Here is a 14006-nt window from a genome sequence, read left to right as displayed (position 1 = left end):
TATTAACAGCTTAGAGGGAGGAACTGGGGAGTCTTTGGAGTCTCGTAGAAAGGGTTTCATTTTCTAAAGAGCTCCTCAAAGCGGTTGAACTTCAACCTGGGAGAAAAAAACAAAACAAAACAAAACAGAACAAAACCAACCAACCAACCAACCAATAACAACAAAACCCCATCACAACCACCAGCAAAAAATGAAGGCATTAAGGAAATAGGAGTGATTCTGGAGTAATCTCTAGGCTTTCCCCTCCTTGTCTGATGTGACTACAAGGAAAGATTTGTTCACTTTATTTATTTTTAATTCGTGAAGATTTTTCTTTTCCTCCTTTCTCCCTCCCAGCCACTCCGGCTTGGGTTTCCATATGACTCATAATTCCTTCTGAAAGTGGAGTCGAATTCATAAAAGTGGTGGAAAGGGAGGGGGTGCGGGAGAGGCTGGGAGCCCCAGGGAGTCTTCACTACCTACACTGTCACTCAGCTCCCAGCGCGAGTGGCGGTCGGGGGTGGGGAAATCCAGACTGCGCGGATGGCGAATACTATTAAAGCCCCAGCGGCGCGCAGCCGGGCTCGGTGACCCGCGGCGGGTGCGGGAGGGTCTGCGGCGGGCGGGCGGCGCTGCAGCAGCCTGGGCACGGCCGCCGCCCGCGGGCGCGAGTGTGCGCGGGTGTGGGAAGGCCGGCGTGCGGGCCGCGAGGGGTGTGCGCGCGTGAGTCGGAGCGGGGCTCGCCCCTCGCCGGCGCCCGCAGCTCCAAGGCTGTCGTTCGCTCTCCAGCGGTCCCCGGCCCCCTTTGGGCCCCTCGGCTCCCCACGGCCGTCAGTCCGGGCGGGGGAGGGAGAAAGTGAGACTCGGTGTCATCACCATCCATTGTCAGAAGGGGAGGAAATTGGAATCCAGCAGCGGCGAGCAGCAGCTGGGCGGTCACATCTGGGAATGCAAAGCCGACCTCCCCCTCCTCCTCCTCCTCCTCCACCTCCTCCTCTCTCACCCGGGATCACTTCCGAAACCACTTCGCCTTCAGCCCCTGCCTCGGCCAGAGGTTTCATTTTTAACTGAATATTTACGAAAGCTGGAAGCGTGCGAGGGGGGTGGGGTGGGGTGGAAATAGCGGCTGCTTCTTTTCCAGGGATTTATTTAATGGGGATGTGTTCAAGGCAAGAGAGAATTCAGAAGGATATCGACATCGTGATCCAGAAGTCCAGAGCCGAGAAAGACTGCCTGTTTGCAGGTGAGTTCTTGTCTCCTGGTTCCTGGGACCCGGAGCCAGCCTTCCCTCTGGCCACCCCCCTGCCCAGATTTCTGACCGCGACGCGTGCGGCTTGGGGGGGGGGGGGAGTGTGGGGCTGCAAGTCCCCGTTCCCGGTGCATTTGGAAACAGCTGCAGCGGCGTGAGCTGGAGCTCCAAGGGGGAGGGGGGCGCGAGCCCCCTCTCCCCCGCCCCCCAGCTCTGACAGGCCAGGGCAGCCTCGGGCTCCGGGGTCAGCAGAACCCGCGCGGTCGGAGCGTAGGGGCCGGGCGCTGGATTCCAGCCACCAGCGCTGCCCAGAGCATCCTCCCGGCTCCGGCGGCCGCGGCCGAGCAGGCAGGTTTGCGCCATCGGCCGAACGGCGGCGGCCGGGAGGGGACCCGGCTGCGCTGCGCTGCGCTGCTCCGCTCGGCGCCACCGAGGCCCCGGGAGAAGGCAGCGCTGGGCCGAGCTCCCGCCCCCTTGGTTGCACCCGCTCCTCGGCGAGCGCACACACACCGCGCCGGAGACCGAATGGATTCCCGGGGCTCCCAAGCTATGCAGGCCCAGCCTAGGGGTCCCTTCGCGTCCATCTTTGCTCCCCCGAGGCCGAGAGCAGTTCGGGCTTCGCAGCCCGAAGCCTGGCTGGGGCTGCTTCCGGCCGCCTGGCTGGGAAATTCCCGCCGTTGCCATGGCACCCGGCACTTGTTGCGGGGGGCAGACTCCCGCTGCACCCCGCGGGGTGCTCGGCATCCCCTCCCGCACCGTAGTTGTGCCCACCCCTCGTTTTCTAGCCCTCTATTCCCTCCTAATCGGGCCTTCTTGGCTCAGATGAAATAGCAGGTTCAAGACAGAATTGGGGTTAAAAACAACCCACCCAGGATGGCTTTTTAACAGTACTTTCCGTTTCAGATTTCAGATACTCAGACTCCACCTTTACTTTCACCTACGTTGGCGGCCCCAAAAGGTATTTATGTATATAGAGTTGCTTCATTTCCTGTTCACACGCTTGTGTTTCCTTTGTTCAGAGCGTGTTCCGTGTTTGGGTATTTTTGCTTGTTTGTTTAATTCTTGGGGCTGCTCTCTGGTTGCATTCCTGTACTGATGTCTCCCGATTTTATGTAGCAGGAGGAAAATGAGTATGTTTCAAGGTTTTTCTTGTTTTCTCTAAAGCTACGCTACAGGCAATGAGCAGAACTCTCATGTTAAGAAACTGTTTTGCTCCCGTAGTAGATTGCTCCTTACGCGATCTGGATTTGACACAGGCGAACCGGTGCAAAATTGGAGTGTTGAGCTTGGAGTGGAATACGAGAAAGACATAAAATAGTTTGATCCCCAGTGGTGATTTTTTTTCCCGATGAGTTGGGGCTGTATTGTTTCCATTTTCCTGAAGGTTGATATAACCGTGCGGTCTGCCAGCTCTCCATGCTTGTGTGTGTGTGTGTGTGTGTGTGTTGTGTGTGTGTTTCTCACCCCCAAGGAGTGGGTATTTTGGTTTTCACATTATCGTAGGAAAGCTTTTGGAGAGTTTTATGTAGCTGGAATGGATGACTTTTTCTTCTGAGGAAGAATGAGAAATGCATATTTGAGTAGTCAAATTGTCAAGGCTTTGATGTCGCCCTAATCCAGTTATATTGAGGAAGTAGAATTAACATCAAAAGTTGCAATAAAAACACACTTTTTCGTGGTTAGGGTTTTTCTTTCTTTACTCTTTTAGGGACAACTGATTTAAAAGAGCTTTGGGTATTGTCAGGGACTTAGTCTATGGAGACTCTTTAGCCTAGCCCAGTTTTTAGGAGTCGACATTCATAATAGCTTGACTACATTCCAAAATAACTCTTAACTAATGGAAACATTTATGAATGTAGAAATTGCAAGGAAGCTTTCATCTGTAAGTATTTTCAAAAGCTTGATTAATTTAATATATACCTTTAAAATACTTATAACTTATATCGTACCCTTATCTCAAAAATACAAAAAGTAAAACCTTAGTTGGTATGCCTATCCTGCACCCAAATACAGTCGACCCTAAGTCTCAGGATTCGCATAACACTGATTGACTAGTTCAGAATGTATCAGTGAATTATCAAGCTTCATTGTCTTTGGGGGAGAGACTAAATTACATTATTTCTTAATTTTTGAGAGTACCATCATTTTTGTAATTATGGATCCAATTAAATTAGAGGATGTTTGATTAAATTAGCGCTGCTCCTACACTTAATATCCAGAGGACACTTGTATATGAATGTCCTCTTAGAGTATTGTAAGGGCTAAAACATGCTTTGTGGCCATTGAAAACATTCTGAGACAGTCAGGTGGAGTCATCCCCCTTTAGTGGAGTGTGGGGACAGGAATACCCTAAGTGGGCCTTTCTTTGAGGAATTGCGTGTGTGTGTGTGTGTGTGTGTGTGTGCACGTGTTTCTTCTGTAACACAGGCTGGCCTAGAACTCAAGGTCCTCCTGCCTCAGCCTCCCAGGGGCTCTGATTTATGATAAGACACTTGTGGCCCCAGTGTCTGTACCAAGAGAGGCACTCTGTGACTATAATCTTTTACATCTGCGAGATGTTGCAGTTAAGATTCTTTATCAGTAATTACTGAGCTAGGGTTCAGTAGCGCAAGGTGGAGAAGTGATGAATGTCCCCAGGATCAAGGCTAAGGTGTTGGGATGAATAATTAACTAATCACGATGACATCAGTTTTCATTGTAGAAACAAGTACCAAGGCTGCTCTTAAAGTAAGACATATTTCTATTCCTATGTCATTTTATTAAGAAGTAATGTTTTTACTTTGTGCCTATTTAAATATCTGGGGCTTGTGTGTATAATGTGGAAAGAAGAATAAAGTAGAGCTGTATGATTGCTTTGCTTTCTCGAGGCTTGTTCATATAAAGTTGCTTAACACAGGAAAGTAGGAAATTCCTTATGTTTGTACTCAAGGGCAGATTTTTTTAAAAAATTGAAATTATATTTTTTTCTTTAGCCATATTAGAAACCCACAGTTATTATCCACTACCCAGCCTGAAATATCCATCAGGTGTTGCAAATTAAAATGACCCTGCTGGATCTTGAGTTATTTTTGTATTTTTAGAATTGTTTTTGAGGCAGTCTCACTGTAACTCCGGCTGCCCTGGGACCCACTATATTAACTACTCTGGCTGGACTGTTGTTTGTCTTGCTTCTGCCTCCTGTGTGCTGGAGTTAATAGACACGATCAACCACACCAGCTCTGTCTTGATTTAATGTGCTTACCAACTTATAGCATTGTACTTATGTGGTCATTGCAAATAAATTACATTCACCACTGAAGGAAGCCTTCTATAGAGAACAGGACATGCTTATTTTGGATTGTTTTCACCTGCTATTTCATTTAAACCATTAGAAATAATTTCCAATTCAAGCTGTAGATAAAATTTAACATACCGTTTAATATCTTACACTTTCTAAAAATGAATTACGTGTTCCAAACATTATAAAAGCTGATCATCCCTGGTTCCACAAAAAGAGGGAATACTGAACTTTCATTTTTGCTTTTTTTTTTTTTAAACTTTAGTGTTTCTGTAGATAAGAGGAAATGCAAAAAGGTGATTTGATTGCTAGGCCTGAGTAGCAGCCTTGTCGCCTTTCATTAAGTGGCTCTCTTGTGGACAAAGTACTTGTTAATATTAGGTATCCTACCTTGGTGTACTCCCGGTGAGGAGTGAGGAGGAGGAAATGGTTGGCTCACAGCTCTGCCTGGTGGGTGAGTGCATGGGGATTCCTTGCTCACTTTGGGTTGCTGAGAGTCGGAGATGGTTCATTTAGTGTGGCCTTGCTTACTTGGTTAACTGTGGGAGCCATGGTGTGAACCCCTGTGCTGTCACACTCCTGGCCACACCCTGCGTCCTGTCCATAGGCTCTGTGACCTTCCTGAGAATGCAGACAGTGTCACACAAACACAACAGAGCTTCAGAAACTTGTGATGTTTAATGTCTGCTGGTTGGAAAAGGTGTTAACTATCGTGAGCATTGGTTTTCCTGTCATCCACCCCTGTTTGACTGTAATACTGTTTAACTCATTTATCCTAGCGGCGGTCCTTAAAACACTCCCTGTTCCCACCCCGCAATTTCAGTGCTGCTTGGATTTTGACATTTGCTAATAGGCCTCAATTGTCCCCGAGTTAGACCTCATGAAAAAAAAAATCTTTTTTTTTTTTCTCTTACACTTTGTCACGCTTGTGGCCTCCTGGCTTTTCCCTTTTCCTATAGGAATGAACAGGACATTCCTAAAAACCTCAAAGGGTTGGGGCTCAGAGATTTTGCTTCTTGCCTGTGGTCAGACATGGAATTAGTGTCAGAAGAAAAAGAAGGGATGAAATGTGTGGTACTAGATAACAAGATTGGAAGGCCGACTAAGTCCTGGGGCCAGAGGTTATTAAAGTTTAGGCCAGAACCCAGTTGTCCCGACTGCAGATTGCTGTCTGACTTTCTGAGCTTTTTAACCATGAAAGACTATGAAACTAAAACAGATTTTAGAGATGTAAGAATCACAGTTTTGATTGCTATATGTTTTGAATGGGTGGAAAAATGGCTAAACTGGTAAAGGCACCTGCCTCAAGCCTCATGACCCGAGTTCAGTCCCTGGTGCTCACACAGCCTAAGGAAAGAACCAGTCCCCCGAAAGTGTCCTCTGATCTAGGCCTGTGTCCCTTTCGCTTGTGTCTGTGCAGGTGTGTGGGTATTCACATGCTTTTGTGTGCATGTGTTCACAGGTGCAGACAAAATAAGTTAAAAATATTTTGAAACTAGACATGCCCAAATGAAGAAAAATAAATACATCACAGCATTCATCTAAAGCTGGTTAACGTATTCGTTTGTGCTTTTGGAATTTTTGTGTTTTTATACATATAAATGTACACCTTCAAAGATTGGATTACGTTCTTCTAGAGGTCATGTATCTGTGTGTGGTTGAAGGAACTGAACTGAACGTCTCCCACGTGCTCTCCAAGCATCCTACCACTCAGCTGCACGCCCCACCTTCGCTTTACTCTCCAAATGGTGTCTCACCACCCAGGCTAGACTTGAACTCACTCTATAGCCCCGACAAGTCTTGCCCTCGTGATATTCCAGAGGAGCTGACATTACAACCTTGAGTCACCGGTGCTGGCTAAAAAGTCACATTTTACAATATAGCATTAATTCTTTTCCTTCTGAAAGGACATGAAAATAATGACATGTGTATTCAATGGAGAGATTCCCTGTCAGAAAACATGTCTGCATCTTAATATTTAATATTAACTATAATATTTAAGCTGGGTATACTATATACCAAAACTATCGACAGCTGGGCATCTGAGGTAGGAGAATTAAGAATTTCAGGCCAGTCTGGCCGATGTATTGAAACCCTGCTTTTAAAAAAGAATCCTAGTATTTGTATTAGACGTTATGAATTTGAAGTGCAGCATTCGACAGAAATTGTGCACTTGCCTGCCCATGTACATCCTCAGTTTACGAGTAACCCTATTTCATAACATCCCAGGTGGACTGACATATCTCTTGGAACATACTTCCTTATCCAGGTAAATGCTTTGGAGCATTGGGTCATAGGAGTAGCGCTACTGTCTCTCGGAATGTTCTCCCTGGACCTTTCTGTCTACACTCTGCCCTCTATCCTTTTACCATCGAATTCCTGGGCACTTCTCATTGTTGAGGTGCTTGCTAAGACAACATTTTCATCTCAGAAATCTTTTCCTGGAACCCTTCCCTGTAGGACTCTGCTAGGTGTTTCTAAAGCTGAGTCATAATACATAGATGCTTCCCTACACAAGAAGGGGTGATGTCTCCATCCATCCACAGTAAGATGATGTAACAGTGGGTTGATATGCATTGGTGATGCCTAACCTACCCAACACTCTGTTTTAGCAACACAGTACACTGCCAAGTTTGGGTTTCCTCTCGTGATGGAAGGGCTGACTGGAAATCGCCAAGCATCACAGGAGTGTATCTAATACCTTAGGGCTAATCTGGGGAAAGATAAAAATTTAAAAATCGAAGGAAGTTTGCTGCTGAGTGCATATTGCTTTTGCATTATTATAAAGTGGAAAGTTTCGGGTAAAGCTTTTTTCATCTGGGACTGTCTGTTTTGAAATGAATTGCTTGCTTACATCTCTTTGTAAGACTTTTAGAGAAGAGAATTTGTCCTGCTCACTGTGCACTGCATACTATTCTTTATCTACAAGTAAATGCTTTATGAATTCTGAGATGAATGCTAAGAAATTTGGCCAACCAGAAGGAATTTTCTAACTTAAATGACCAAATATGGCAATACTCGGACACTTGAGAGACACCCCCCCATACACACTGCCGCTTGCGACAGAATTTCCTATGAATCCAGAGTGTTGAATGTTGCCTGGCCGAGTTACAATTCCTGTTTTCTGTCTCTGGATTCAAATTGCATTTAGGGGGCAGACAGACACATAGTGCCATTGTTTAAGATAACACCACGGTTATTTGACAGAACAGAGATTCGAACTCTTTACTATAGAAATAACCTCTTTAATATAGATAATTAGCATATTTCCTTTGGTAGTGGGGGCTCTTGCTTTCCATGATTTAATGTTAGATTAGTTATTATCCAAATGACTGGCTTAAAAGCGTCTTCCTTAAAGTGCTGACAGGCTGCCTCAGATGCTGGAGTGAGTGGGGATGGGAGTGTGAGGAAAGCTAAGAAGTGATCCCTGCCCCGAGTGGGGATCGCACCTAGGGCCTTATGCATGCAAAAAGCAAGTGCTCTACTGTTGAGCTATAACTCTTAAATCTCTAGCTGCTCATCTGGTCGGGTGATGCTCCTTTGTAATCCTAGCTCTTGGGAAGCAGAGGCAGGGGCGTTTCTGCACGTTCCGGGTGGGGCAGCTACATAGTGAACTCCGACTTAGAAAAGGCAGCAGCAGCACTAGCACCCTCTCTCCTCCGGTGGCTCCGTCTTGTGTACTTGTTTCCAAAAGAGTTCATTATTAAATGGAATTTCAAGCCGCTGACTTAAAGGAACCTGCGGTTTAACATGAATGAGACTTTATTGGTGCGTATATATTTAAGATATTTAACCTTTATTTTGTGGATTAAGGTAATGCTGTTCATGATGCTTATTTTGCCGAACCTAGTCTTGGCGGAGCTCATGCCTCCCTTCTCTCACCCCCGTGTTTACCCTAAAGGAAAGTAGGCATTTTGTTGGGTACTTGACGTTTTACTGCTGAAGGAATTGGGCATAGGGCAATTTAAAGTAGGTTAGCGTTTGCACAAGACAGTAGGAGTATAGTTCAGTACAAGTCAATGTTTACGAAAGGTTTAAGGACATTGGTTCAACTGGCCAGACCAGAGTGGTTGGGAATATTTGTGGACAGGGAGGGATTGCTGAAGGGATGTTTTCCAGGGTCAGTACTGAAAAACAAAAAATCTACCAGTTGAGAAGAGTGCCAGGGACCAGTGCAAAGTGTAATAGTTGGAAAATTATGTACCATGGCTCTGGAATCCTCAGGCAAATATTAGGCTAATTCTTTTAAATTCCCCATCATACTCTGCAGCATTTTAAAAAAATCTAAATAAAATTTCCTCAATTTTGAAAATATTTTGTAATTCTTTCTGTAGCTTGTGCACTAATAGGTGAATCTTGCTGTAAGATAATGGCCACCGATTTAGGCAGTTTATTTTAGGCAGGTATTGACATGGGATATTTCATTCCCGAAACACCGTTTGCCTGTACCTCGTTGAACACTGGTAAGAAATGTGATAATAATGATACCTATTTTAGTATTTGAGACAAGGTCTCACTCAAAGGCACAGTCTAGGCCCTCAGCTAGCTTAGCTTAGCTGGCTTAGCCCCGCAAGAGTCTGGATTAAAGGTGCATGTTACCACAGTTGCCAAAAATTATAGTTTTAGGAATGTATTTTTGTATGTGTGTGAGCAGCGTGGGTTATGCCTGAGTTCTGTGTGAAGGTGCTCGTACGCTGGGGTACATGTCTGGATGTCAGAGGACAGCCTCGGGTGTTGACTCTCAGTCTTTTGTCTTGGGTGAAACACGTCTCCTTGCTGTTTTCCAGTGTGCATCCGGGGATGGCTGGCCTGGAGCTACCAGGGGCTTCTCCTTACTCTACCTCCCACGTCCCCAATGGAGTACTGGAATTATAAACATGTGGCACCACCTTTGGCTTTCACTGCGTTCCAGGGATCTGCAGTCAGGCCATCAGACTCTACCAGGGCCCCATGTCCCGGCCACAGAATGTATTAATGTCCTTTTGTCCAGATCCCTTATCCCAACTTTTATTTTTTTGTATGTGCTGTAATCGAGGTTTCCTCTTGCACTTACCTTCGTGGACGCTTGACACTGCCCCCTGAGCCCTTGTCGTCTTCGTCTCGGTTCAGCAGTCAAAACAAACCATTTCCTCTTTAGAACAAGCTTTTTCCTCTGGCCGTTTCCTGAACAAAATCCTATCTGAGCCAGGAACGGGAGTCCTAGTCTCCGACTTCACACCGTCAGACATCCTTGAAGTCCCACCCACCTCTACTTAGGAGGTGCCTTTGCCACCAACACCTCCAGTTTCCCTTGACCCATTGACCTCAATTTAGACCACTAGCACTTTAATAGAGTGGCCTTTAGGAATCGTGATTACCATATTCTAACCCATTCAGTTTCTTTACCAATCGATTTAAATTAATTTTTATTTATCTGTTTATTTACTTATTTCTTATTTTTTTTTTTTTTGGAAGATAGAATCATGCTATGTAACTCTGGTCCGGAGCTTGCTGTATAATACAGGCTAGTGTGGAATTTGGTGCTATCCTGCTGTCTCTTGAGGGTACTGGGATGCCAGGCATGCATTACTATACCTAGCTTTCTTAAATGTTTCCGTAAGCATAAATTTGATCATACATGTGTGTTCAGCAGCTCTCAGATGCGACCATAGGCTCCCCACCCCCATCCCACCAAACTTAAATTCCTGGTTTGCCTTTCGAGTACTGCTTTCTAGATCATATCCAGCCCTATTTGGGATGTCTCAGGCTTCTACACACTAACTTTCTCTTGTCTGCTCGCTGACCCCCATCTCTCCACACTGAAGAGCAGTTTGATGAATTCAGCAAGCCGCTCTTCAAAGCTTATTGATAGTAAAAAAAATATTTCACTTGCATAATGTCGTTTGGATATCAAGATTGTGGATTTCAGTTTCACAAAGAGGAGGTCGTTTTGATTTCGCTGCCCAGGAGCAGCATGTCCACTTGTTCAAATACATGACACATTTAAAGCTGAGTCGAACAGAGTAAGCGTGAGAGGACAGAATAAAATGGGATAGGCTAAGCAAGCACATAGTTACCTGTGTCCGTCCGCTGCCGCCTGTCTGTAAACCTCAACACTGAAAGTTTTAGAGTGTGTCTTAGTATTTGCATATTGGTGAGAATGAGTTTGGCTGAGATACTGAGTGCAGGATCACCAAGCCTTACAAGATGGCTCAGTGGCAGAGAGAGCCCTTTCCTCCCATGCTCCATCTGACCAACACTGAAGACATTAAGTGCAGGGCGACAAATGACTCCATACCCAGTGTAACATGGGTGAGGGGGGCCAGCTACTGAAACATAGGGCAGACAGGTCAGTTCTCTTTGGACAGAATTAGCAGGACTGACTGCACTCAAAAGTTTATTTCTCAACACTTTAAAATGTAGGTTGAAAGATGAATTTTCAGCCAGCTCAGAAGTGCTCTGTGTATTTTGACCATGATAGTAGAGTGTGCTGGCTCCTGCTGGGTATACTATGGTCCCAGTGTTCAGAAAGCAGAGTCTGAAGGTTGCCAGGTTCTTGCTTGGCCTGACCGGGGTGTGTAGCAAATTGAGGGGCATCAAAGCTTGGCTGCATATTGAGACCCTGTCTCAAAAAAACCAAACCAACCAACCAAGCGACAACAAACACGAACTTATGTCATTCTCTTATTTTATTTCTACCATAGCAACTCCTTTTAAAATCATTTATTAAAATAATTGAATTTGAAATGTGGAATCGGAGGCACAGAAATAATATAACTATATTTTCTGGCCTTTCATATTTATGAAAAAATACTGGGAATACCAAAGAAAAACCCGATCAGATGTTATTTTGAGACATATGGCCTCCAAAGGCTTAGTTATAAGTCAAAACCAGAACAAGTCATAATGGTTCCAGAGAGACTCGTCGATATTTTGTGTAGACACTGTTGTTCTAGTTCCAATTAGTGTGCCCAGATACAGTGAATCTTTTCTAATGGTTCTTTATGCCAGAGTGATATTATTTCCTATATTATATGAAAGCATTTTCCAAACCGTTTTATGCAGTGTTAGGGCTGTGGCCAGATATGTCAGGGAAATGCCAACTTAGTTGTTATTAAACCATTTTAATGGTTAGAGTCCTAGAAACTTTTATATAATGGCGCCCATTACATCCATTCACGAGGTGAATGAAGTATTCAGGGTTGTTCAGACTTACTTGATTACGGATCTAGACTGTCTCACCAGAGTAGGGTTTATGGAAAACGCTTTGGCAGCCTCCGAGTCGTATTCATTAAAATTAGTTTTTGGGTAAACAGCCGTGTGCTGTGCATGGAAATGGCAGATTCTTATTGAACACCGAAGAAATGGTTTTGTAGCATCTTAACGAAGTTTGCTTTATGACAAAGAAAGTATTGATTAAAAGGCATCTGGCTTTTCGTAGATTTATTTCCGTGGTCCTTTCTCCTCTCCCTAATTGTGCAGAGTTCATTTATGATGAGGGCTCTCTGCTCTTCTGACTTATCAAAGTCCTGAGCTTAGTAGAGACATCTTTCTTGTGTGATTAGAAGGAAGTGTTGGAAGCAGATAATGGTTCCGGAGCAGAAGCGCTCATTACATCCTTTCAATTTTGTTCTGTGGCTGCAGTAGATGTCTTAGTGGAACATCCTTTGGAGACATTCGTGTTGAGGGAACTCTGGGATTTGTCCAGATAGTTCTTCTCTTTGATAAATTACCTTGAGGGGGAAAAAAAAACCCCACAGCCAAGCTGTGAGGGAAAATATCTGTTTGGTTAAAATCATTTCTTTCAAGCCACCAATTGGGAAATTTCGTGCAGGACTTAAAAACCTTTCTCAAGACCTTTTAACATTAATGGGGATGAAAATGACCATGTTTTAAGTTCCAGACTGATTGTGTTTTTGAGACAGGATCTCATTACATAGCTCAGGTTGGCCTGGAATTCCCGATGTGTCCATGTTAGCCTCACATGTGCTGAGAGTACAAGTGCACAGTGCGTCATGTGCCCCTTTAAATGGTAGCGCCTGTATTTAACCTTAGGAAGCACTGTGCCACTTTGGTTGTACTTGGCTGGAGCCCGGAAGCCCTTTCCCGTACACTGTGGTGGGCATAGGGATTCACAGGTATTTTAGATAGTTCTTGATGATGGCCAGTGTCTTCATGAAAAAATGCTCCATGGCTTTTATGATTCAGTCAAACCACAGGCACCTAACAATGACAAAAAATCCATTCGTTCTAGGTTTCTTATTTGAGTGTGCAAAATTTTAATTGAATGAATTTTTTTGCAACTCATGAGTCGGCACACATACACACATTCCCTCTCTCATGTACACAAACACTCACACACACACATATGCACACACATCCCTCCCACACCCTTTAATTTAGTTTCCTATTGCTGTAATAAATTACCCTAACAACAACAACAACAACAGCAAAAATAAAACCTCAGGGAAGAAAAGATTATTCTATCTCACAATTCCAGGTTACAGTCCATTACTGAGGGGAAGTAAAGCCAGTAGGAACTTGAAGCAACTGTTTATATCAGCGAGGAGCAGAGAGAATTGATGAATAAATGCGTGAATGCTGGTATTCACTTTCTCCAGATCCAAACCCAGGGAATGATGCCACCCACAATGGGCAGGTCTTCCCATTTTAGTTAAAGTAATCAAGACAACTCCCAAAAGATAGACACACCCACACACTACTCTGGTTTAGATAGTCTCTTATCAAGATTTTATTCCAGACTAGTTTAGGTCAGCGGTTATCAACCTGTGGGTCTTGACCCGTTTGGTGGTTGCATATCAGATATCCTGAATATCAGATATTTATGGTACCATTCATAACAGTAGCAAAATGACAGGAATAGTGATAAGAATAATTTTATGGTTGGTGGTCATCGCAATATGAGGAACTGCATTAAAAGGTTGCAGCATTAGGAAGGTTGAGAACCTATGATCTAGACTATGTTAACAACCAAAACCTAAGGCTAAATTTTGTACCTTGTCATTCATTGATCTTAAGAGCAGTCTTAAGGTTTTGACTGTCTACCTAGGTTCAATGCTAAAATCTGCCAGGTAGATAAAGCTGATATAGAAATCATTTCTCCTAAAAATGCATCACAACTGACATGAGCGGGGAAAGAAAAACCGCCACGAAAAGCAGTTATTATTTTATTACCATAACAATTTGAAATGATTTCTGTAATGAGTGGTCAGATTTATTTTTAGGTAACTGAGGAAAAGTTTGACTAATTCCCTGAGCCAAATTCTTTCTTGTAGGGAGAAAAGCAGCCCAGTGGGGACGGTGATTTCAGTGTGACTTAATTAGGTGATTTCAGTGAGATTGCTATTCTTGGTTGAATTTGGCTCCAGACTGGTAGGACTTGGGCCAAGAAACACTTTAAACTTAATTTTTTGAAATTGTACTAGTCTAATTTAAAATGTGCGTCTTGTGTTGACTTCCCATGCCACGAGTTTAACATTTCCTGGCCCCTCAGTTCTTGAT

At 44.3% G+C, this 14006-nt stretch overlaps 1 protein-coding gene across 1 annotated transcript in view; it reads left to right on the top strand.

The window, feature by feature from the left end:
• The first annotated feature begins 695 nt into the window (after positions 1-695).
• Positions 696-14006, top strand: part of Parp8 (poly(ADP-ribose) polymerase family member 8) — a 169703-nt gene continuing 156392 nt past the window's right edge. The window contains exons 1-3 of the mRNA XM_085676702.2: positions 696-1033; positions 1121-1222; positions 2132-2186. Coding sequence (XP_085532828.1) covers positions 928-1033; positions 1121-1222; positions 2132-2186 — 263 coding nt within the window. The 5' untranslated portion in view covers positions 696-927. The remainder of the gene's footprint in view (positions 1034-1120; positions 1223-2131; positions 2187-14006) is intronic.

The sequence above is a fragment of the Myodes glareolus genome, chromosome 15, assembly GCF_982192425.1.
Source record: "Myodes glareolus chromosome 15, mMyoGla1.1, whole genome shotgun sequence".
Taxonomy (NCBI): Eukaryota; Metazoa; Chordata; class Mammalia; order Rodentia; family Cricetidae; genus Myodes; species Myodes glareolus.
This window is presented reverse-complemented; position numbering and strand designations above follow the sequence as displayed.